Source organism: Labrus mixtus, chromosome 3 (assembly GCF_963584025.1).
Source record: "Labrus mixtus chromosome 3, fLabMix1.1, whole genome shotgun sequence".
NCBI lineage: Eukaryota > Metazoa > Chordata > Actinopteri > Labriformes > Labridae > Labrus > Labrus mixtus.
The window spans coordinates 3982062-4004283 of record NC_083614.1 but is presented as its reverse complement, the minus strand read 5'-3'; the positions used below and the strand labels follow the sequence as shown (position 1 = coordinate 4004283).

General features: G+C 45.2%; 1 protein-coding gene across 1 annotated transcript in view; it reads left to right on the top strand.

Annotated features, from left to right (window-relative positions):
• The window catches only part of LOC132971999 (neurocan core protein-like), a 113554-nt gene that overhangs the window by 50531 nt on the left and 40801 nt on the right, over nt 1–22222 (top strand). The window contains exon 10 of the mRNA XM_061034832.1: nt 11936–12052. Within this exon, the coding sequence (XP_060890815.1) occupies nt 11936–12052 (117 nt within the window). The remainder of the gene's footprint in view (nt 1–11935; nt 12053–22222) is intronic.

The window sequence follows — 22222 nt, the reverse complement described above, 5'->3', positions numbered from 1 at the left end:
CTTCCTTCCCCTCCTCCTCTCTGTCTCTTTCTTTATTTCTTCCCCTTATTTCAGTCTCTGTTATCGGAGCAGCCTCAGCCTCTCTGTGTCCTGTTTTAGACATTTATCAGAGTGATAAGACCATGCTATATAATTCTACACCCGCCTTCAAATCCCCCCGTCGCTCTGGCCTCCAGCTAAACACACACAGATGGGAGGACACACATACACACACACACACACACACACACACACACACACACACACACACACACACACACACACACACACACACACACACACACAAAAACACAAAAACACACACACACACACACACACACACACACACACATAAAAACACACAACACGACGACTACAAATATGTGAAGAAGCAGCAGCATGCCAAGATTACTCAGGAGTAAACCTCCATAATCCATCTCCCGTACACACACACAAACACACACACAAACACACACACACACACACACACACACACACACACACAAACACACACGGTATGTCTTAATCCTTCACTGTAAGAAAGCAGAAACATTTAATTACTCATATCTTCATTTCCATATTGTTTAATCCTAAACACCAGATTTCCAGAACTTTAAGTCACTAAGAAGAAACAAAAACTGTTCTTTAGTCCAGCGACTTTCAACAAGAAAGAAAGTTTAGTGAAAGTTTCAGAGCTCTGGTGTCCAACTGTTCGAGGCTATGAAGCGACGCAGGTGGATAAAGTGACATCTTCTCCTCTCTACAATCAGAGGACAGGAGGTCTGAGTTAGAGTCCTCTCTACAATCAGAGGACAGGAGGTCTGAGTTAGAGTCCTCTCTACAATCAGAGGACAGGAGGTCTGAGTTAGAGTCCTCTCTACAATCAGAGGACAGGAGGTCTGAGTTAGAGTCCTCTTGACAGCAGCCTTGTCCGGGGCTCAACATGGATCAGACCTCTGGCAGCATCAATAACATGGCAGGAAGCCCTCAAACACATTAGAGTGTTAGATTGGAGGAGACGAGAGCCAGTAGGATGAAGTTTGTGTGTGTGTGTGTGTGTGTGTGTGTGTGTGTGTGTGTGTGTCTGTGTGTCTGTGTGTCTGTGTGTGTGTGTGTGTGTGTGTGTGTGTGTGTGTGTGTGTGTCTGTGTGTGTGTGTGTGTGTGTGTGTGTGTGTGTGTGTGTGTCTGTGTGTGTGTGTGTGTGTCTGTGTGTGTGTGTGTGTGTGTGTGTGTGTGTGTGTGTCTGTGTGTGTGTGTGTGTGTGTGTGTGTGTGTGTGTGTCTGTGTGTGTGTGTGTGTGTGTGTGTGTGTGTGTCTGTGTGTGTCTGTGTGTGTGTGTGTGTGTGTGTGTGTGTGTGTGTGTCTGTGTGTGTGTGTGTGTGTGTGTGTGTGTGTGTGTGTGTGTGTGTGTGTATGTATGTGTGTGTGTGTGTGTGTGTGTGTGTGTGTGTGTGTGTGTCTGTGTAAAGGAAGAGATAGATGGAGACAGTATTGTCAGCGTCTGTGGATAGATGTCAGTGTGTCTGCTGGCTGTTTCAGACCTTGGATCATCCGTCTGCAGAACACTCGTGATGCATTTTGATCCTCGTTCGTTTTTCCTTCCTCTCACCCCGTCTGCCTCACTATTCCTCTTTCCTCACTCCTCTCGTCATTGTTATGACTCTCTCCGGCATCGTGTCCCGATAACCTCTTGAATTAAGTATATAACACGAGACAGTAAATAGCCGTCTGATGTGTCCTCAGCCTCAGCAGGATCCTCATCACTGCCTCTTTAAAGAATGTCCACTGTGTCCACAGATGGAACCACTCACGACCTTCGAGGGGTCTGGAATGCATTTAACCTTTTGCACTTTTTATAAATTAGACTTTGTCTTAGCAGCTTTTACAAAGCATGACACACTGCGTGGCTGCAGCGGATTGACGCACACTTTATATTCAAACATGTGCAGAGGACTTGTGATTTTAATTGACAAATAGCAGGAACCGTTGTAACCCTGATGTCTCAGCGAGTGTCTCTACAGCAAAGTGTGACACATTTCTCTGCAGTGTCTTGTGAAATGTGTGCTGGGAGAGAGAAGTGCTTTGCAGGAGAGCTTACTGTGATCGGGGGAGAACGGATTAGGTGTGTCGTCTCCTCTCAGACAAGTCGGATTTGTACCCGTTGTGTATCAGAACTTTTTCACATTCGTCGCTGCAAAAGAAATGTTTACTATTTAGAGACAGGATTGTGGATAGAGTCAGAAATCAGGGAGAGAGAGAGTGGAGAAAGACAGGCAGGAAAGGAGCCACAGGTCGGACTTGAACCCATGGCGACCACTTGGAGGACCACTGCCTCCTTACATGGGGCGGGGCACAAACCACCAGGCTTCCATCATTGTAAGCAATAGCTTTCATCCGCCTACTCTCGCCTGCAGCAAAATTCTAACCGCTCCCTTGAGAATTTTGTACAAACCCCTCTGTGCTCACAGAGCAGAGAGTCTTTGTGTCCTTTAAAGCAGAGCGATAACAAAGTTACTGAAGGGTTGAAAATGAGATTAAGCACTCTTTGCCACACACCAGACTCTGCACCTATGGAGACAGGGCCTTCAGCATCACAGCCCCCACCCTCAGACATCCGCAGTGCCCAATCTGTAGACTCATTAAAAACAAAAACATCTGTTCTCCAATGCCTACAACCTCCATTTAATCTGGGGCAGCTGTGGATCAGTGGTAGAGTCGATCATCTCTCAACCTGAAGGTCGGGGGTTCGATCCCCAGCTCCAGCAGCCACATGTCCTTGGGCAAGACACTTAACCCCAAGTTGCTCCCGCTGCTTCATGGGCGGTGTATGAATATTTATGAATATTTCCTCAGCAGCCTCTACCATCAGTGTGTGAATGTGTATGAATGGATGAGTTAATACTGATGGACCCTTTACTCAGCAGCCTCTATCATCAGCGTTTGAATGTGTATGAATGGATGAGTTAATACTAATGGTCTCTTTACTCAGCAGCCGCTACCATCAGTGTGTGAATGTGTATGAATGGATGAGTTAATACTAATGGTCTCTTTACTCAGCAGCCGCTACCATCAGTGTGTGAATGTGTATGAATGGATGAGTTAATACTGATGGACTCTTTGCTCAGCAGCCTCTACCATCAGTGTGTGAATGTGTATGAATGGATGAGTTAATACTGATGGACTCTTTGCTCAGCAGCCTCTACCATCAGTGTGTGAATGTGTAGGTGTGACCTGTGGTGTAAAAGAGCTTTGAGTAGTCAGAAGACTAGAAAATAAATATATAAGCTCCATTAACCAAGCTCAAATGAATATATGACCATTGCCCAAAAGAAGATGTCCTAGCTATGAGTTGGTGTAGTTTGGGTCTGAGACTTAGAAGCCTCTAAAGATGATCCAGATCTGTTGACAATGGTGCAGTCTCACTGAAGATGGAATCACACTGTCAATGCGAAACATGCATAAAGGTGCATGTCAAGTCTGTAAATCATGTCAAAAATGTACCTTTTATTAGGTTAATGTCAGAAGACAAGTTGTTTTTCAAAGGTCTACACATCATCTGAAACTCAGTCAGGACCAGGTCAAGCACCATGCTGTGAAACAGAACGAAAAAACGTCTTTGAACGTTACATCAAGCAGTGATAGGAAAGCCATAAATGTACATATTTGCAAAGAGTGTTAGTTTTTAAATTATTTAGAGAACACAAATATGCTGAAGGGCTGCATGGTGGTGCAGTGGTTAGCGCTGTGGCCTCACAGTGAGGCGGTTCCTGGTTTGAATCCCCGTCTGACAGGAGCCTCTCTGTGTGGAGGTTCCTGGTTTGAATCCCCGTCTGACAGGAGCCTCTCTGTGTGGAGGTTCCTGGTTTGAATCCCCGTCTGTCAGGAGTCTCTCTGTGAGGAGGGTCCTGGTTTGAATCCCCGTCTGACAGGAGTCTCTCTGTGTGGAGTCTGTATGTTCTCCTCGTTCATGTGTGGGTTCTCTCCGGGTACTCCGTCTTCCTCCCACAGTCCAAAGACATGCTCGTTAGGTTAAATGGAGACTCTAAATTGCCTGTAAGTGTGAATGTGAGTGTGTCTGGTTGTCTTTCTCTACATGTCAGCCCTGTGATTGGCTGGTGAACAGTCCAGGTTGTAACCCCGCCTCTCGTCCGATTGACCATTGGGATCGGCTCCAGCCCGCTGTGACCCAGAACAAGAGATATACATTGATGGACCGAAAGCATTTACAGAATGATGTTCTGTGTAGCCGGCAGAAACCTCAGGTGGTCTGTCGTCACTGAAATGATTTATATTCTCAAAAGTTCATAAAACAAACAACTCTTTTATTTTCACCATCAGAGATTTTCTGCAGCTAGCCTGCACATCTCTAACAGGCGTGTTTATGGATTCACAAAGATGCTCTAATATCTTTGCTGCCAACACAAGACGTGATGATAATTCAGCCCGTAGGAGCTCCATCACAGGGAGCGGTGAGACGCTATGACCAGGGGGTCCCATTAAGGCAGATGAGGGATTGAATCTCTGGGAACAGCTCTGCACTTTTCTTTCTGTTGTTGTTGTTTTTATGAACACTTTCTCAACTCACAGCGCTCTACAGATCAGACAAAGCTAACTTCAGTCTCACAGTGACAAAGGATGCTCCAGAGGTTTTTTTCAGTGTCTCTGGGCGTAAGATTTTCATCATGGCTTTGCTTCGTTACGACGCCGCCTTCTGCTTACAAACTCATAAATCACTGCTGCTACAGACGTGGTTCTTATTCTCTCTGCATTCATGGAGAGGAAGCATCCCAATAACGAGCCCATAACAGAGAGAGATAGTGAACGTTAAGTCCTCCATAAAAACTACAAAGTAAAACAGAGGAGCGCTCAGAGACCATCAGGTGCTTGTTGGAGCATTTAGACGTTATCATGTCTCCTGGTTTATTGAAGTCTCTTTAAATGAGCTGTATCTGTAAACCTGAGCAGACCTCTGCTGGCTCTCATGTCCTCATATAAACTCAGTCAGAGATTCTCTGAGCAGCTTAGTCTCCTCCCTGATGAATCTCAATCTGAGCTTTTATTGCTAGGTGCAGCCTTAGAGCCACATTCCACATACTCCGTGCACGCCACAGTCTGTCAGCGCTGCGCACTACACCACCGCTCGCTGGCTCTCTAGTCAACGTCCTGTTTCCACAGCGAGCTCCGCGGTTCGTCTCCAGAGCGTGCCAGCAGCGTCACTACGCTCTGCCCCGTTTCAAATACGCAGCAAGTCTATGTAGTCTTGTAGTTCTCTTGTGATCTTGTAGTTCTCCAGTGATCTTGTAGTTCTCCTGTGGTCTTGTAGTTCTCCAGTGATCTTGTAGTTCTCCTGTGGTCTTGTAGTTCTCCTGTGATCTTGTAGTTCTCCTGTGGTCTTGTAGTTCTCCTGTGATCTTGTAGTTCTCATGTGATCTTGTAGTTCTCCTGTGGTCTTGTAGTTCTCCTGTGATCTTGTAGTTCTTCTGTGATCTTGTGAACTTGTGAACTCGTGTTTACAGCTGTTCATGGCTGCGCTCATGCTCCAGACCAACAACGGAACAAATCTGTGGCTCTGACAGATCGTAGCGGGCACAGAGTATGTGGAAATTGGCAGTTCGAGTCCCTGAGGGTGTGAAGGGTTTCATTAAGCAACAAACAACATCACCTCTGTTTAACACCACTTACTTTCACATGTTTATTACTCATTCACAGTCAGTTAACATTTCTGACACTCATGTGGGAACATGCTGTCATAAATAGAGCCACCTGCCATTAAGGTTTACGGTGAGACCGGTTGGGGTTGAGCTATTTTCTGCTACTGAGGAGAAGCAGCTGGGGTTTTGGAGCGGCCATATTGCCTGCCTGACTTCATTCTCACTGATAATGAAGGCAGAGCGGACAGTGTCAGGGGATGTTAACAGTGCTTACTGCTGAAACACTCGGTGTCAGAACAAGTCGAGTTCAGGTCTTCTTTGTGATGACATATGGACCAAACACTGCAGAGAATTTGTGTTCATGCTACCTGTTTCTGGGATTCAGGGATTCCTTAGCCGGATCATTTGAAAGATAGGATTCCAAATCTGCCCTTTTTCCACCACTCAGACATCCCGGACAGTACAGTTTATTTAGGTTAAAGTTCCATTAACAGACCTTCAGTTCCTCCATCAGTCTGTGTGGTAGTTCATACCTGCTGACTCAGCTGATTCAGTGTGACGCTCGGTTCAAGAGGTGTTTACAAAGAGGGCTCATCGGCAGCTTTCTGCTGTCTCAGGCTTCTGGTTGTGTGGCTAACTGCAAGAGTCATGCTTGTTCATGGTGTGTGTGTGTGTGTGTGTGTGTGTGTGTGTGTGTGTGTGTGTGTGTGTGTGTGTGTGTGTGTGTGTGTGTGTGTGTGTGTGTGTGTGTGTGTGTGTGTGTGTGTGTGTTTCCTTGTGCAGGAAAGAGGAACACGCTTTATACAACCTAAAAGAGGTGAAACTGAAAATGGAAAACTCTCAAATGTCCGTGTGAATTTGCTCTGAGGGCGACCCTGAGGAAGCCACTGTGTGAAACGCGTTCTTCTCTCTAATGTTTTATATGCATTAAACTTTAAAGTCGATCTGAACGCTCCTGGTGTGCTCTGCATTACTCATTACTCTGAACTTGAGAGCTGTCTGTTCCTGCTCCAGCTGCACCCCAGATGAATAGCACGGCCGTGCTCAGTACAGGGCGCCCATCGATCCTCATTTACATGTTTATACTTCTCCATGTTTAGGCTCTACATGTGGAGTAGCCTCCCCCTCCCCTGCAGAGTTTGTCTCTCCTTAGATCTGTGGGAGGCGTCATCGTGTCTTTACACCTCGCTGCGCCTCCCCTCGATGATGTGACCATCAACAGAGCGGGATAGAATAGAAAGCCTTTATTGTCTTTATTTGTACAACAAGATGAAGAGATGCTTTCACCTCAATGTGCATGACAGTCATGCATACACAGCGAGAATACAAGTAACAAAGAAGAAGATATGCTTTATTAATCCCCAAATGGAAATGACTTTTACTCTGTTATTGAACATGCAACACACACACACACACATGCACACATGCACAAACAGGACCTGTGGCCTTTACCCTGATGCAGTGATGTCAGAGTGAGGGGGCTGACCACCATGGGTGCTCCTGAGCTGGTGGGGGTTGAGTATTTGCTCCCTGCACCTCGGCGGTACTCAGGATGTGACCTGGCACCAGCTAACAGATCGATTTCCAGACTTGGTCCACACCGGAACTTGAAGTGGCATCCCTCCAGTTCCCAACCAAAGGACCTTCAGACTGAGCTACTACCACTGCTGAAGATCCATGAGCTGCGATATCCGTGTACACAGCCGTCTTAAAGTATGCAGGGTGGCGTCTGAATCCTTTCTTGTGGTCAATCGTGTTACAAGCCCTGATTCAGGAAGTAACTGATTCGTCAGCTGCAGGGACTCGAGGACTGACCTTCTGCCAGCTCTGGAACGCTCATAACACTCCTTCACTGGAGACATCATGGAAGTTTCACACTTCAGACACATGGAGTGACCCAGGTGATGATGTCATCGACTTAGCATTGTACTCTTGCTGAGCTGTCCATATAGCTGCTCTGTAAGCCTCAGCGCCTTTTAGAGAAGTACTGTAGCGTCACATTTGAACAGGGGGGCTCTCGCTGGGTGCAGGTGATGGCTTATCACGCTCATAGACGGAGAACACTTGAACAGGCTGAGGCGTGATCTCTGTCTCAGCAACGCTATTACAAGCTTCAGTGAGTCCGAGCAGAGCAACACGCCGGGCGATAAGCAGGAGTTTATACAGGGAATGTAGAGTGTGTGTGTGTGCAGTGTTGCTGATGTGTTTGTCTCTTATTCATGCAGAGTTCACTGTTTCTGTCAGCACAACCTTTTCAGCGTGCTCCCATTATGTTGAATTTGTTTAAATCCTCCTCAGACTTCACAGGATGCGAGACGTTTGCCTTATCTCAATCCTCTTCCTCTTCCTAAATAATCTGCCACCCGCAGATACTCTCCTTCCTGAGAGGGTGGGGAAATACATCATCTCAAGAATACCTTAAAGGATCTGTGAATCTGTAACTCTCTCTCCCCCCCCCTCCTCTCTAGAGTGGATGCTCACACAGGTCACCATGTGGTGGACTCTGAAGCTTCAGTGTTTATCCAGCTCTGCATGGGTCTGTAAACCTTTCTGTGTTCTAACCTCTCTCCATTTTTCAAAAGCATCTCCAATATTGATCCTAGTTTGAGCACGTTTCTGCTCGTGGAGCTTATTAGAAACATGCAGAGGCTTTTTAGGTCGGGTACAATCACTTCTATCTCAACCACTTCTCTTGACCGCTTCCATCACTGCAACACCTGTTGACCTGATAACTGCTCTCATATCTGACAAACCGAGGGGCGTCCAAAACGGCCGTGTGTGTGTGTGTGTGTGTGTGGGGGGGGGGGGGGGGGGGGGGGGTGTCTTAAAAGCGCCTACCTTCTCTGGTCCAAACAAATCCAGAGCATTCAGGAGCAGAATCTAAAGTTAGAAGGAGGACATACTGGCTGCTGCATTGTTGTCAGAGAAGCCAGCTCTTCAACATAGCATGTTTCCTTAATGTCTGATCATATAGTAAGATACCTTTATCATTTCACTCTCTACACATCTCACTGATTGGACCTTTAAGATGACCCTGTAAAGCAGTAAAATATCCCACAGGGCATATTCAAGGTCATTCTGCACAGGATTAAAGAGGTGCTCCATTATCCTCATGATCTGTTTCATGATGAGCTCATTGCACCCATGTCATTTATAATACGTCTCCATGTTTATTTCACAAATCCTGTTCCTCGGCTTATTCCTGTGTCTCTGTTTACTACACTTTAATATTTTATGTTTCTCTCCATGGGTCCTTTTTTCTCTCCATCATGATTCATTTGTTTCTCATCTGTTTGCATATTTTTCATTTAAGTTTCATGTCACCCTCCTTCTGAAAGCAGCTAAATGTCCTCAGAGAAACCTGATTGTTCAATCAAAGTGATGTTTATTGCTGCAGCGTCTCCTTAACTGAGGCTTCATGTACACTGTACACACAGAGTCAGCGCTCAGACTGCAGTCAGCTGTGTGTGGACAGATGGTGAAGAGCAAGAGTCTCATTTGTGTGTAATGAGTCTTTACTAATTGTCTGCAGATTGGATCAATGTCCTGCTCTGCTACAGCTCAGCTCACAGGTTATTATCTGCAAGGAGACTCAAGTAGACCCCGTCCAACTACGTCAATGAACCTTTGTGAGCAGAATGGACCAACATGGATACGCATCTTTTAGTAGCAATACTGTGGACGTCCAGATTACCTTTGTAATCGTCTGTGTTTCAGTGTGGCTGGTTTCCAGTCTAATCAGCTGCTCTTCACAACAACATTCACAGAACCAGAGTGCTGGCAGCTCAGGGGAAAGCTGCCTTTTCTTTTAATGCACCATGGCCATTAGAAGCGCACGCCCACTGCAGGGTGACCGAAAATAACATTTGTTTTCATGAAACGCTAATAAATCACGCTAGCACAAGCTAACCGCCGGTGTTTGTCACCTGCCTGTCCAACAGGAAGTAGACCAACTCCACGTCCACGGGTAAAAGACAACACAAGGTTCACCCTCGTTTTAGAACAAGCTTTATCCACTTGGTGTTTCTCCTCACTCTGATTATATTTTCTCTTCTTTGCTGCTACATCCACGTCCGTCATATTCACCGGTTTGAATGGCGTCCAATCACTGAATTGTATCCACTCCTAAACTCACCTGCTGCTCTGTCATTGGCTGGAGGAAACACACTAGCTCCGCCCAGAAACGTCCCGAGTCAACCAGAACAAAGCAGAACAGTAAAATCCAGTCAGAGGACAGAGTCTCTGCAGACACAGTCACCACCACACATGTATGGAGGCCCAGAAGAGACAATAGAGCAGCTTCACTTTAGGAGAAGTCTGTCTTTTATTTTGAAGGAACAATCTGCTGACTCTGTCTTTACTTTAGGAGAAGTCTGTCTTTTATTTTGAAGGAACAAGCTGCTGACTCTGTCTTTACTTTAGGAGAAGTCTTTTATTTTGAAGGAACAAGCTGCTGACTCTGTCTTTACTTTAGGAGAAGTCTGTCTTTTATTTTGAAGGAACAATCTGCTGATTCTGTCTTCACTTTAGGAGAAGTCTGTCTTTTATTTTGAAGGAACAAGCTGCTGACTCTGTCTTTACTTTAGGAGAAGTCTGTATTTTATTTTGAAGGAGGAAGTGTCTGACTGTGTCTTTAACATATTTAAACACATTAATATATTAACTTCTAAAAGCAGACAAAGTGTTAAAGGTATAATATGTAGAATTTTATGAGAATGTTTACATTCAAATATCTAAATTAATTAAAAATGGACTGAACCTACAGTTTGTTATATATCATTTATTGTTGAGTTCTTACATTACCTCAAATATTTCCAACAGTTATCAAAACTAGAGAAATCCGTAATTTTATAATTGTAACGGGACGTGTCTTTTACAGGCAGCCGCCATGACAGACACGATGTTTATGGTTGCCGTGGAAACACCAGATGCTAAAGACCACTGCCATCCTGTTGCTGTGTGAGCTGCTGAGATAAAGACATCATGTCAATTATACTCCATTAGATCGTCTGTAAACATATTCTCGTCTTCAGGTTGTCTTGACTACGGCCAGCCTCGGCATCATCTTTTTGTTATTGTTTTGATTGACAGCCCCCTGGTGGTGGATTTGACATACTGTGTGTTTAAATGTTGAACTCTTGGGTAAAAGCCCTGAGATGTTCATGTTGAAGTGAGAGGATGTTGTCTCCTCTTCATGCCTACACAGACGTGATGTGCATGTAACCAGCCTTTCTTCACCATCTCCATCAGAACATCATTTCCCTTCATGCAATGTTTTACATCATGTTCAGTTCTGTTTTTTTCCTCCTCCTGTGGACTTTAGAAACGATCCAGTCTCTAATGGTTTTCTTCTTTCAGTGGATCAAAGTCAGCCTTCCCATCATCTCTCCTGCCCGCTGTATCACCCAGCAGCCTCTCTGCTGCAGTGCTCCATGTTTCACAGGAAATTGAACACACACTGATGTTACTGTATATATCAGCAGCCTGCACAGAGTCGGGGTCAGACAAACATCCAGGAGCACACACACACACACACACACACACAAACAATCCCACACGTATCACAGAGAGTGTCCCCAGACTGTGAGCTGAACTGCACTCTGTGTTCTGCACAGCGTCTCCCTGCTCATACATCATGAAGTGAGTCAGGCTGTTATTATGGAGAAGATGCAGTGTATTAGATGCTCTGACAGATTGTGTCAGGGCCAGCAGTCCTATCAGGATTGGATAATAAAAAGCCAGTTAATCTAGTCAGTTCCCCACGGTCCCTTTTTCTGCACACAGAATATAAAATCCTTACGTCTGCTCTGCACAACAAACCGTCCTTGTCAGATTCTCCTCCTCCCCCTCTCCCATCCTAAAAATAAAAGAGCAATAATTATGACTTCATCTCCTCTATCTCCACCCGTTATGCTGCCAAAGAAGCATGGAGTTATAGCGCAGCATCGTAAAATGTGTTTATTACCTCCCTCTGTAAGAGAATGTTTCTGAGGACCTCGGCTCATCAGGAGGACTCGGACCGAACAGCAGGAGGGCTTGACTCAATGTTTGTCCTCCGCCTGGTGAGAATCAGTCAGAGGGACAGTCAGTCACCTTGTAACAAAGTCAGACTGATGTGGACAAGTCCAGCTACAGTCTGCCAACGCTCATCTTTACCTCTGATGGAGGGCGGAGGACGGGCTCAGGAGCATAATGCTTCTCACTGCCCGTCACAGATGTGAACATTAAAGGCTCTTTCAGGACGCTCTCTCTGTTTAAAATAACATTTACATGAAAGTTCAAACTTGTGTTTCTGTCTCTCCAGTGGAGAATAACCCGTGCCAGACCAACCCGTGTCTCCATGGAGGGAGCTGCCTGCAGGAAGGGGACGGATATAGCTGCTACTGCTCGCAGGGCTTCTCTGGAGAGAGCTGTGAGATCGGTGAGTCACCACCCGGGGGGCCGAGAGAGGTCAGAGGTCACCGCTGCAGACAGATGCTGTGTCACAGTGTGACAACATTTACTGTGCAGTGAACGCAGGAGGGAGCACCAGTGTGTGTTTTCAACGTTCTGCCCCAGCAGTCGTAGGCATGATGCAGCTCATCTTTACACACTTTAGTGATGGGAGATTGTGGCTGTGCAGTGTTTAGTGTGTGTGTGTGTGTGTGTGTGTGTGTGAATCACAAGCAGGAACACACAGGGATCAGAGGAGGCTGAGGCGTGAGGCAGCTGGTTAAAGTGGCGGTGCAGTGTGTGTGACTGTGGACGAGGGACGAGAGGAAAACACACAAAAGAAGGAGATGTTGCATCAGCAGATTATGTCCATATGATTTTTTCTTTGTGATACTTCCAGCACCTGAGCTTTGACACATCTCAGTAGTCTTTGTTCAGTCTGACTGATTGATGCCGGTCCTGCTCAGAGAGCGTGGAGCTCAAATATAATACCAGATAACATTCAGAGCTCCACTCTGTTTGTAATCTTACTCAGGTCTTCTTGTACAGCGCTTAATTTGCTTGATTTTAAACCAGGGGATCTATTCTGCTGATCCGTATTTACATACATATAATGTCAAGATGTTGGATGTCCGTACTAAACCTCAGCAAAGTTTTTTTAAACAAAAGATACACCGCTGATTGCCTAATCCCCGGACGTTACGAGAACTTGGCTAGAACCTGAGCCTCAGGTTCTTCCGGCCTATCAGAGCAAAGCATGGAGCAAAGCCGTCAGACACGCCCACCCAGAAGTTCACTCAAATGTCCCTGCGTCTTCGAAACAGAGCTGTCCAATCAGAGGACAGTGGGCACACGGGGAGGTGGGGCCTTAAAGAGACAGTAGCTGAAATGAAGCGTTTCAGGCAGAGGCTGACATTGTTAATGGTCAAAGTGAGGATAACAGATCTCCTTTAAATATATGGGTTGTTCATCTGACTGAAGTTTTATCTGTTTAATGTTTTATAACACCTCTAAGGATGTTTCATGTCACTGAGCTGTGTTCTCTTCGTGTTCCATATGAACACCTTTAAAAAAACCGAGGGTTCAAAGGTCATTCCTCATGGAAAGAGGTGATATATCAGGGGTCAGGGGTCAGGGGTCAGGGGTCATGACAGACAGATTGTCTGGGGTCTGATTATCAATAACATTTATTGTTTACACACAAAAGAACATCTAATGCAACATTAAGATATGCATGTGCACGAGCACCATCGGAGATCAATCAACAGTCTGTGGAGGGATCAATAGTTTGTGACATGCATGAATCACACACACACACACACACATACACACACACACACACATGCACACACACACACACACACACACACACACACACACACACACACACACACACACACACACACATACACTTGTGACACACACACTCACATTCATGCACACACTTATAGAAATGTACACACACGTGGTATATCAGACGATGTTGTCGTGTTTGTTTTTGAATGTGATGAAACTTAACTGTATTTTTGAGGGAACATTGTGACGTTTCACCGTCGTTATTTGGGAGGAAAGTCTCCTCGTTGTTTCTGTGCTCGTGTGTCGTCTAACCTCCGGCGTAACTCTCTGAGGAGTTTTTAATTACCTTTCCAAGTGTTGTTGTGATGCTGATTGTGTAGCTGAACGGCTTCATATCTGATGTTTTCAGTATTAATTATGACCAAAGCCACGAGGTTAATTGCCCACAGCAGCAAATGCTCGACCACGGTGAAAGCATCTGAGCATGGCGCTCTGATAGAGGAATTAAAACAGGAAGAAAAACGTGCATTCAGTTTTGTGTTTTGCTGCTCTAATAGCCATCACTTTGTTATTCATGGTTTACAAGCTCATGCACCAACACAGCCCCCCAAAAGAGACGTATAAACCAACCCCCACCCCTGCACTGCCTTTAGAGGCTCCAGAGCTGCAGCAGCATGCCTCAGAGGCTCTCTGCAGGACTTGGCTTGTAGCTGCAACTATTTGTGCAGAAGCGTTTTTGTGCTCTGCATTATTGATGGCCTGTGTTTCTTCTGTGGCTCTCTACTTATTATTAATGAGGAGTAGAAGAAGAAGCTGTTGACATCTCAGAGTGTGCATTCCTTCAGAGCCTCCTTCTCGTTCTCTGTATTTCGAACTGGAGTTTTAAAATGATTTCAGTTCAGACCTGCAGACATTATTCATGCAGTGCTCTGTTCAAACAATCCAAGCTATCACTCATGGTCTCCCATCATCATCATCATCAGGACCGATTGGTTAGGTCTGGGTCGTTCAGCAAAGTTACAGTCGATGCTCTGATCGCACCTCCTTGAATTTGAATCGTTTTAAGAACTCCCACTCCAATATACACAAAATAAATTAAAAAGCAACTTCCTCCATCTTTGCATGACCTCAGGTTATTCAGTGTGCACCCATAGGAAGCACACCTGAAGCTCACACTGTCTGGCATCATTTCCATTCATGATGATTAGTTTTGTTTCCTCTCTCTCGTGGTCGCCATGTCTGCTCTGCACTTCTTTTTCACTCCCACATTTTATATTTCCTTATTTTAACACTCCATCATTTGACTCGCCCTGTTCTCACCTCATTCCATCCTCTCCTCTCTCTCCCCCCCCCCCCCCCCTTCACCCTCCAGCACGTTGATCTTTGGCCAGAGCTGCAGTTCAGTGCTGGAGTGAAATATCTCCACAGTGCAGAGATGGAGTAAAAAATAACAACAACCTGCATTTCTATATTTCATTTTCTCTTCCTGCTGCAAACCCTGACCTCTTCTCCCTCGTCTTCTCACTCTGGCCCCATCCCCCGCTCGCTCGCTCTCTCGCTCTCTCGCTCTCTCTCTCTCTCTCTCTCTCTCTCTCTCTCTTGATACAATTATTCCTTCAGAAGTGTCATTGTACTCATGCATCAAATTGATCTTATTCAAGCTCTCTCAGGCTCACTCACCTGCTGACTGGAGTGGACAAATATGTTCACAGGAGTGTGCAGAAAATATATTCATAATATATTCACACGTTCTCGTCCTTTTCTCTCTGCCTCACCCTCTCACGCCCGGCCTCCCACACACTCACACTGTGGTTTAGACTTGTCTTATATAAAACCGCTGTGTTCCAGACTATATGAAGAGCTGAAGCATAACTCATGTATAAAGAAACGCCCCCGCTGGTCTTCTGTATTAATTCATCCCCTGAGTCCCGCTCCTCTCTCATGATTGAGCCTGAAAGATTCATGAGGTTGAAGCTATTAATACCATGGAGCTCTAACCTGCCTCACCAGAGTGTCCACAGATCTGAGCAGTGAGGTCACAGAGGGGGACAGGACGGGTCACGCAGGCTGTGGATGACGATAATGGACGACTTATTGTAGATACAAACACAGGAAGCTGAGATATGTGTCAGCAGAGCCTCTAAATCTGGTGATTTGAGGCAGAGAGAGTAAGACTGTAGAGCCTAAAGCTCGAGGTACTGGATGTAATAAAACAGAGTTATGTGTTATCAGAAGTGAAGAAGAAGAAGAAAGGAAGCAGCAGACAGATTCTCAGTGAGTTGTCGGGGTGTAAAGTAGGAAATAGATGGAATCTGCTGCCATGCTGCTCCCCTGAGGACTTCCTGTTTATTCCACCATTAATGATTTAAAGGATTTATGTGTTTGGATCTAAATCCTCAAAGTTTTTAGTGCTGAGCTCAATATGTTGTCGAGTTAAACTGCAGCGCTCACACGGTGAGACTTTGCCATCAGAAAAATCTGTTTCATAAATAAATTTAATCAATCAATTTTGAGTTATTTGACTGCTTACATTCATGGACACAGCAAAGAGAAACTTAACAGGGTGTTTGAGAGGTTCTTTATTCTTTCCTTTCTTTAATAGGACAGACTGGATAGAGTCTGAAATCAGGGAGAGAGAGAGAGTAGAGAATAAGTTGACAATCAATCAATCAATCAATTTTTATTTGTATAGCATCAACTCATAACAAGTGTTATCTCAAGACACTTTACAAGAAGCAGATAAAATACCTTACTCTTTGTCTGTTAACATTACAAAAGAGCAGGTAAAAAGACCTTACTCATTGTTATGTTACAAAAAGCAGGTAAAAGATGTTACAAAGATCCGGCCTATCCATCATGAGCAGCAAAAGTTACAGTGGTAAGAAAAAACTGTCTTATTAAAAGGCAGAAATCTTCGGCCGGATCCCCGGCTCATGACGAAACAGTCTTCACAGGCCTAGACTGCAACGGGCTTGGAAAGGGATAGGGGGAGAGATGGGATAAGATGCAGGAAGAGGGATAGGGAGCAAGGGGGTGGGGGGAGGTAGACCGTCCATCAGCAATCCGGTGGGGAGGGAAGGGGGTGTGTGTGTGGGGGGGGTTGTTCTGGCAGGCCGCCAACCCACGATCCGGTGGGGAGGGGGTAGTGGTGGGGTGGGGGTTGTTCTGGCAAGCCGTCAACTGACGATCTTGAGGAGCCTAGGAGAGCTCAAGAGCTCCCAGGAAAGTAGGAGGTTAGTGACTGAGATTTATAGATAGATACATGCAGTAATATGATGTACTGTATATGCACAGAGAGAGAGAGAGAGAGCGAGAGAGAGAGAGAGAGAGAGAGAGAGAGGAGCTCAGGGTGCCAGTTACCCCGGTAGTCTAAGCCTATAGCAGCATAACTAAGAGCTGGTCTACACCAGCACCAGCCCTAACTATAAGATTTATCAAAAAGGAAAGTTTTAAGTCTATTCTTAAAAATACAGACTGAGTCTGCCTCCCGGACCCCGGCTGGAAGGCGGTTCCAGAGGAGAGGAGCCCGATAACTGAAGGCTTTACCCCCCATAGTACACTTGGAGACTGTAGGTACCACCAGCAGGCCTGCACTCCGGGACCGCAACGCTCTCGAGGGACAGTACGGCACTAGTAGCTCCTTCAGGTAAGATGGTGCCTGGCCATTTAGAGCTTTGTAGGTGAGAAGAAGGATCTTGAATTCTATTCTAGACTGTATAGGGAGCCAGTGCAGAGAAGCCAACACAGGAGTGATGTGGTCCCTTTTCCTGGTTCTGGTCAGTACACGAGCTGCAGTGTTCTGGACTAGTTGAAGAGTCTTTAGAGATTTGCCAGAGCACCCAGACAAAAGAGAATTACAATAATCCAATCTGGAGGTAACAAATGCATGAACTAGTTTTTCTGCATCACTTTGCGACAGGATATTCCTGATCTTGGATATATTACGAAGGTGAAAGTAGGCAGTTCTTGAAACTTGACTGATGTGAGAGCTAAAGGACATATCTTGATCAAATAGAACTCCTAGATTCCTAACAGTGGTGCTAGATGCCAGGCTGATGTCATTAAGGACAGTCGGCTGATGTCATTACATTCCGATTTGACCGTCCTGGATCCAAGTGACCCGAGTCCTCACAAATATCCTGGTTTTGGTCAGTCCCTGTCCCAGTTGCCATGCCAACACCACTGATTGGTCTCTATATATGTCAACAAATGTTGTTGCCAATGCTGCTGCTGTTTTAACCAATAGAAAAACATCACTAATACATCACAGGTTAAAGGTCATGTGTCAATCAATCAAAGGCTTGCAGCTTGCAGCTTTTGCTTCGCTAGTTTAGCTTATCATGCTAACACGACCTGCTGTGTAACGACAGGTAGGCGAGCTGTCATACTGAACAGGAAGTCCGCGTCTTTCAAAGAGCTCCAGGAGAGTTACAGCTTCCTTTGAGAGTAGCAGCCAATGAATATGCTGCGTTCTGCGCACACAGCAGGTGTCCGTTTTCAGTCACCCACGGTGAAAATGTTGACATACAGCGCCAGATTAAAACAAGCAAACACAACCGGTGAGGACAGACAGGAAGTTGAACTGTAATGATTTATTTCAGTGAAGCAAACGCCGCTGATGACCAACTTAAACGAGCTGCTCAGGAGGACACCTTTACCTACCAACACTTGTGATCAGAGCAGGAGCATCTGTGGGTCCATACATGTGGGTTAGAGGTCAAAGTGTCCTTATTTGGAGGTTTGAAAATAAGGTCACCCTACGATTCAAACCTGAGCCGCCTGCTTGGTGGACTTCATCTTTACATGAGGCTGGAACACTAACCAGTTTCAGCTGCGGCAGCTGTGGCTCAGTTGGTAGAGTCAGTCGTTTCTCAACTGGACAGTTGGTTGTCGATCTCCAGCTCCTGCAGCAACATGTTCCATGCAATATGAGGTGGGGTTTGAATGTGTATGAATGGATGAGTTAATGAGGACATATTATCCCCCTTCTCCACCTTTTCAAACAGTCCCCTGTGGTCTAAATGAAACATCTGTGCTGTGCTTTGGTCAAAATATAACATGAATCAAACACCAGAGGAGGTTTGTGACCCTGTATAAACCAGCTCTCTCAGAATGCTCCGCTAGGGTGTGGGGTTTGGGCTCCCCCTGAGTTTTCACAGTAGACATCACTCCTCTGTAGAGAGAATAAAAATATCAGACCTGCACTAAAATTTTGTTCTAGTCTGGGGGTGGAGTCCATGGGTGGAGATACCAGGGGAGGTGAGGGGATTTTTTTTTACCAGAATCCCACTGTGACATCACAAGGAGAGCACATTAGAAATAGAGCATTTTTCTCTGTGTTGTAAGACTTATACAGACCACAAACAAAGGACTAGATGGGTTTATTTCACATTTTGTGGGTCAGTAGACACTCAGGTTACCCAAATATATGTTCAGAAACACTGTAAGAGTGGATTTTTCATAATATGTCCCCTTTAATACTGATGGACTCTTTACACAGCAGCCTCTACCATCAGTGTGTGAATGTGTAGGTGTGACCTGTGGTGTAAAAGCACATTTAGTAGTCAGAAGACTAGAAAAGAAATATACAAGCTCAAGTCCGTTTACCATTTACTTCCTGAAGCCCGGCATATTGATAATTTTTGTACCTTTTTTTGCTCTGTTCTGAGAGACAAATGAAAGAGGCAACAAGGATCCACCAGTTGGCTGAGTGCTGACAGCATGGTGTGTTTCTTTAGCTGTTTGTTACCTCATGCTTCGTTCGTTTTAACCAACATACAACAAATACAGACATGCTGCATAGGACCTGTTTACTTGAAGTAAAGTTGTCACTTTGACAGCTCCACATTATGAATGAAGCATTTCACAGTCGACTGCTTCAGCAGCTACATGTAGAGTACCTCGTCTCTGTCTCTCTCTGACTGATGATCTGTGTCTCTGTGATCCTCCATGTTTGTTATGACATGCTCACTGTGTGATGTTCACATCAAACTCCTCCAATCATTATGTCCTGCCTGTCAAACCTCTTTGCCTTTCTCATGTGTCGTTAGTAAGATAGACACTCTCAGAAGCATCACCGGCCGCCGACAAGAATGCATGAAAGACGGAGATGATTGAGAAGATTAACTCCGTGTCCAGGCTTCAGCAACACTGTCTCTAAAATGCAAATAGATAGAAATTGGAAACAATTCTTTCTTAAAGGTCACATATCATACAGAATCCAATTCCCCATGTTTCTCTAACTCTAATATGTGTCTCTAGTCCGTCTACAACCCCCCCAATGATGAGAAAAGTTCATCCTCACCGTCTTTTTCCTCCTCCACTTTTCAGAAAATGTGTGCTCAAACAGGCCGTTTGGAGATTTTCCCTTCATGACATCACAAAGGGCAGTAGCCCCTCCCCCAGGTGGGTGACACTCCCACAGCTAGGTGTTTGTTCTGCCCTCTGAGTCTGCCTTCTCACTGTAAACAATAGGACATGGAGCGAGAAAGACCGAGACACCCAGAGAGGGGGCGTGGTCAGACACAGCTCATTTACATATTTAAAGGTACAGACACAGAAACAGCCTGTTCTGAGCAGGGCTGGCCTTCAACATTTATTAGATGCTCTTTGTTTGGTTTACGGTCCATCTCTTTACAGATAAACATTTATAGATCGAACAATCAGATCCTTAAATCATTTCAACATCAGTGATGATGTTATTCTGACTGCAGGAAGATATCTCAGATTTGTTATCTAAAAGTTCTCTTAATATTTTTATATCACGACAGAAATAGAGACTGGAGACTAAGAATAGCCTGTCACTCTCCCATCAGGGGAGCTACTTTAAAAACAGCTATTTTTATTTCTAAGTGCAACGTCCACACAAGAAAGATCAAGAGAGAAATGAGGAAGAGAAGAGAGAGACACTAATGAAAGGAAGATCAAGAAAACAGGAAATAAAGTAAACGTCAAAGTTTGACTGTGGGAGGGTGAATAAATATCCACAAGATCAGAAACATATCTCAGAGACAACTCATCAAACCCTTCAAGTGATAAATGCGTACCATGCTGCGCTGTGATTGGTCTCTGGTTGGGGACACAGCGTACCATGCTGCGCTGTGATTGGTCTCTGGTTTAAGACTCAGTGTACCATGCTTCGCTGTGATTGGTCTCTGGTTTGGGACTCGGTGAACCATGCTTCACTGTGATTGGTCTCTGGTTTGGGACTCGGTGAACCATGCTGCGCTGTGATTGGTCTCTGGTTTCGGTCTCTGCTGCGCTGTGATTGGTCTCTGGTTTTGGTCTCAGTGTACCACACTGCGCTGTGATTGGTCTCTGGTTCGGTCCCTGCTGCGCTGTGATTGGTCTCTGGTTTGGGTCTCAGTGTACCACGCTGCGCTGTGATTGGTCTCTGGTTGGGGACTCGGTGAACCATGCTGCGCTGTGATTGGTCTGTGGTTGGGGTTTCAGTGTACTGAGGTAAAGGGGTGATAAAAAAAAAAAAAAACGAATTTCCCCTCGCGGGATCAATAAAGTATAAATTCTATTCTAAATTCTATTCTAATGGATTTGAAGTGTCTAAAAATGTCAATTTTGGTTGGTGTTTTTTGTTTTGGATTGTGAAAATGTCAAAAAATCAGTGAATCGAAAAAGACGAAGTATTTGAGTCTTCTGTTTTATCTTTCATCACTAGAAGTACACTGATTTACACAAGTCTTTACCGTACTGGATGGCCCGCCTTCCTGAAGCTGCAGCAGCTGCAGCCTTCGATCTCCTCATGTTTGTCACTCCATGAACTCGCCCCTCTCAAAGGGGAGAGAACTCAAATAAGGCTTGTTTTGGATTTATCTTCTTTCAAAGAGAGCTCAGCATAAAGACAGACAGTAGAACCAATCAGGTTAAAGCTACAGGGAAACAGAAACAGAGATTGGCTGATTTAACTTCAGCTTGTAAGGTAAGAAGCAAGTTAGGAGCCAGAGAATCTTTAAGTGCAGAAAATGTTGAAGGTTTATAATGTGAAAAGCTTAAAGTAAGTACCTGTTAAAGTAAGCCCTTAAACCTTCCCTGCTGGGCTGCTCCAACATCTTTTTTTCCTGAGATAGCAGAAGAAATTAATCTCCTGAGAAGGCAGAAATCCTCGTACAAACAGGAAAGCCCTGTATGAGTTAAACCTGCTGAAGGGACAGGATGTAAAGCCCCCAGTCCGTGTGCTTTCCAGCAGCTCAATGCTCCACCATCCCTGCTGGTCAATCACTTCATCTGCTGTTTGTGTCGGGAAAGGGAGTACAGTCGGGGTCTGAGAGATTCTGCTGATACGCCTGGAAACCAAAAACCATCAGCTTAAAGATCCTAAAACACTTATTATGAGCTGAGGAGATCGGGAGATTGTGTGACACAAATATTTGTCTTTTCAGCTCTACATGTTAGTGATCATCATGTGTTTTGTGTTACCAATTCCTTCTGGAAGAACTCTGGAACTCTCATGAGCCAAAAAGACACTTTCTGCCTTTTCTCGGCCAAGAAGGCACCAACTTCAAAATGTATTTCACATTTCTACATATATGACCCAATGTCAATACAGATTCATGTTTCAACAGGTGAAGTATCCCTTTGAAAGACTTTATATTGAGACCGAGTCAAAGTGGCTTTTTAAGTTCACTGACGTCTCCTTCAATAAAGACAAACAGGAGAAGGAGGAGGAGCAGAGATGTTTTCAACCTTCAACCCTCAGCAGGTCATCATAGGAGCACACACACAGAGGTTCATGTTGTAGAACACAGCACAGTACCTGTGCTCTGACCTCCACGCTCATCACCGTGCTGAGGTGAACTCTCCTCCCACAACAGATAACAAAGAGAGCCATTGGTGGGAGAGTGAGCGC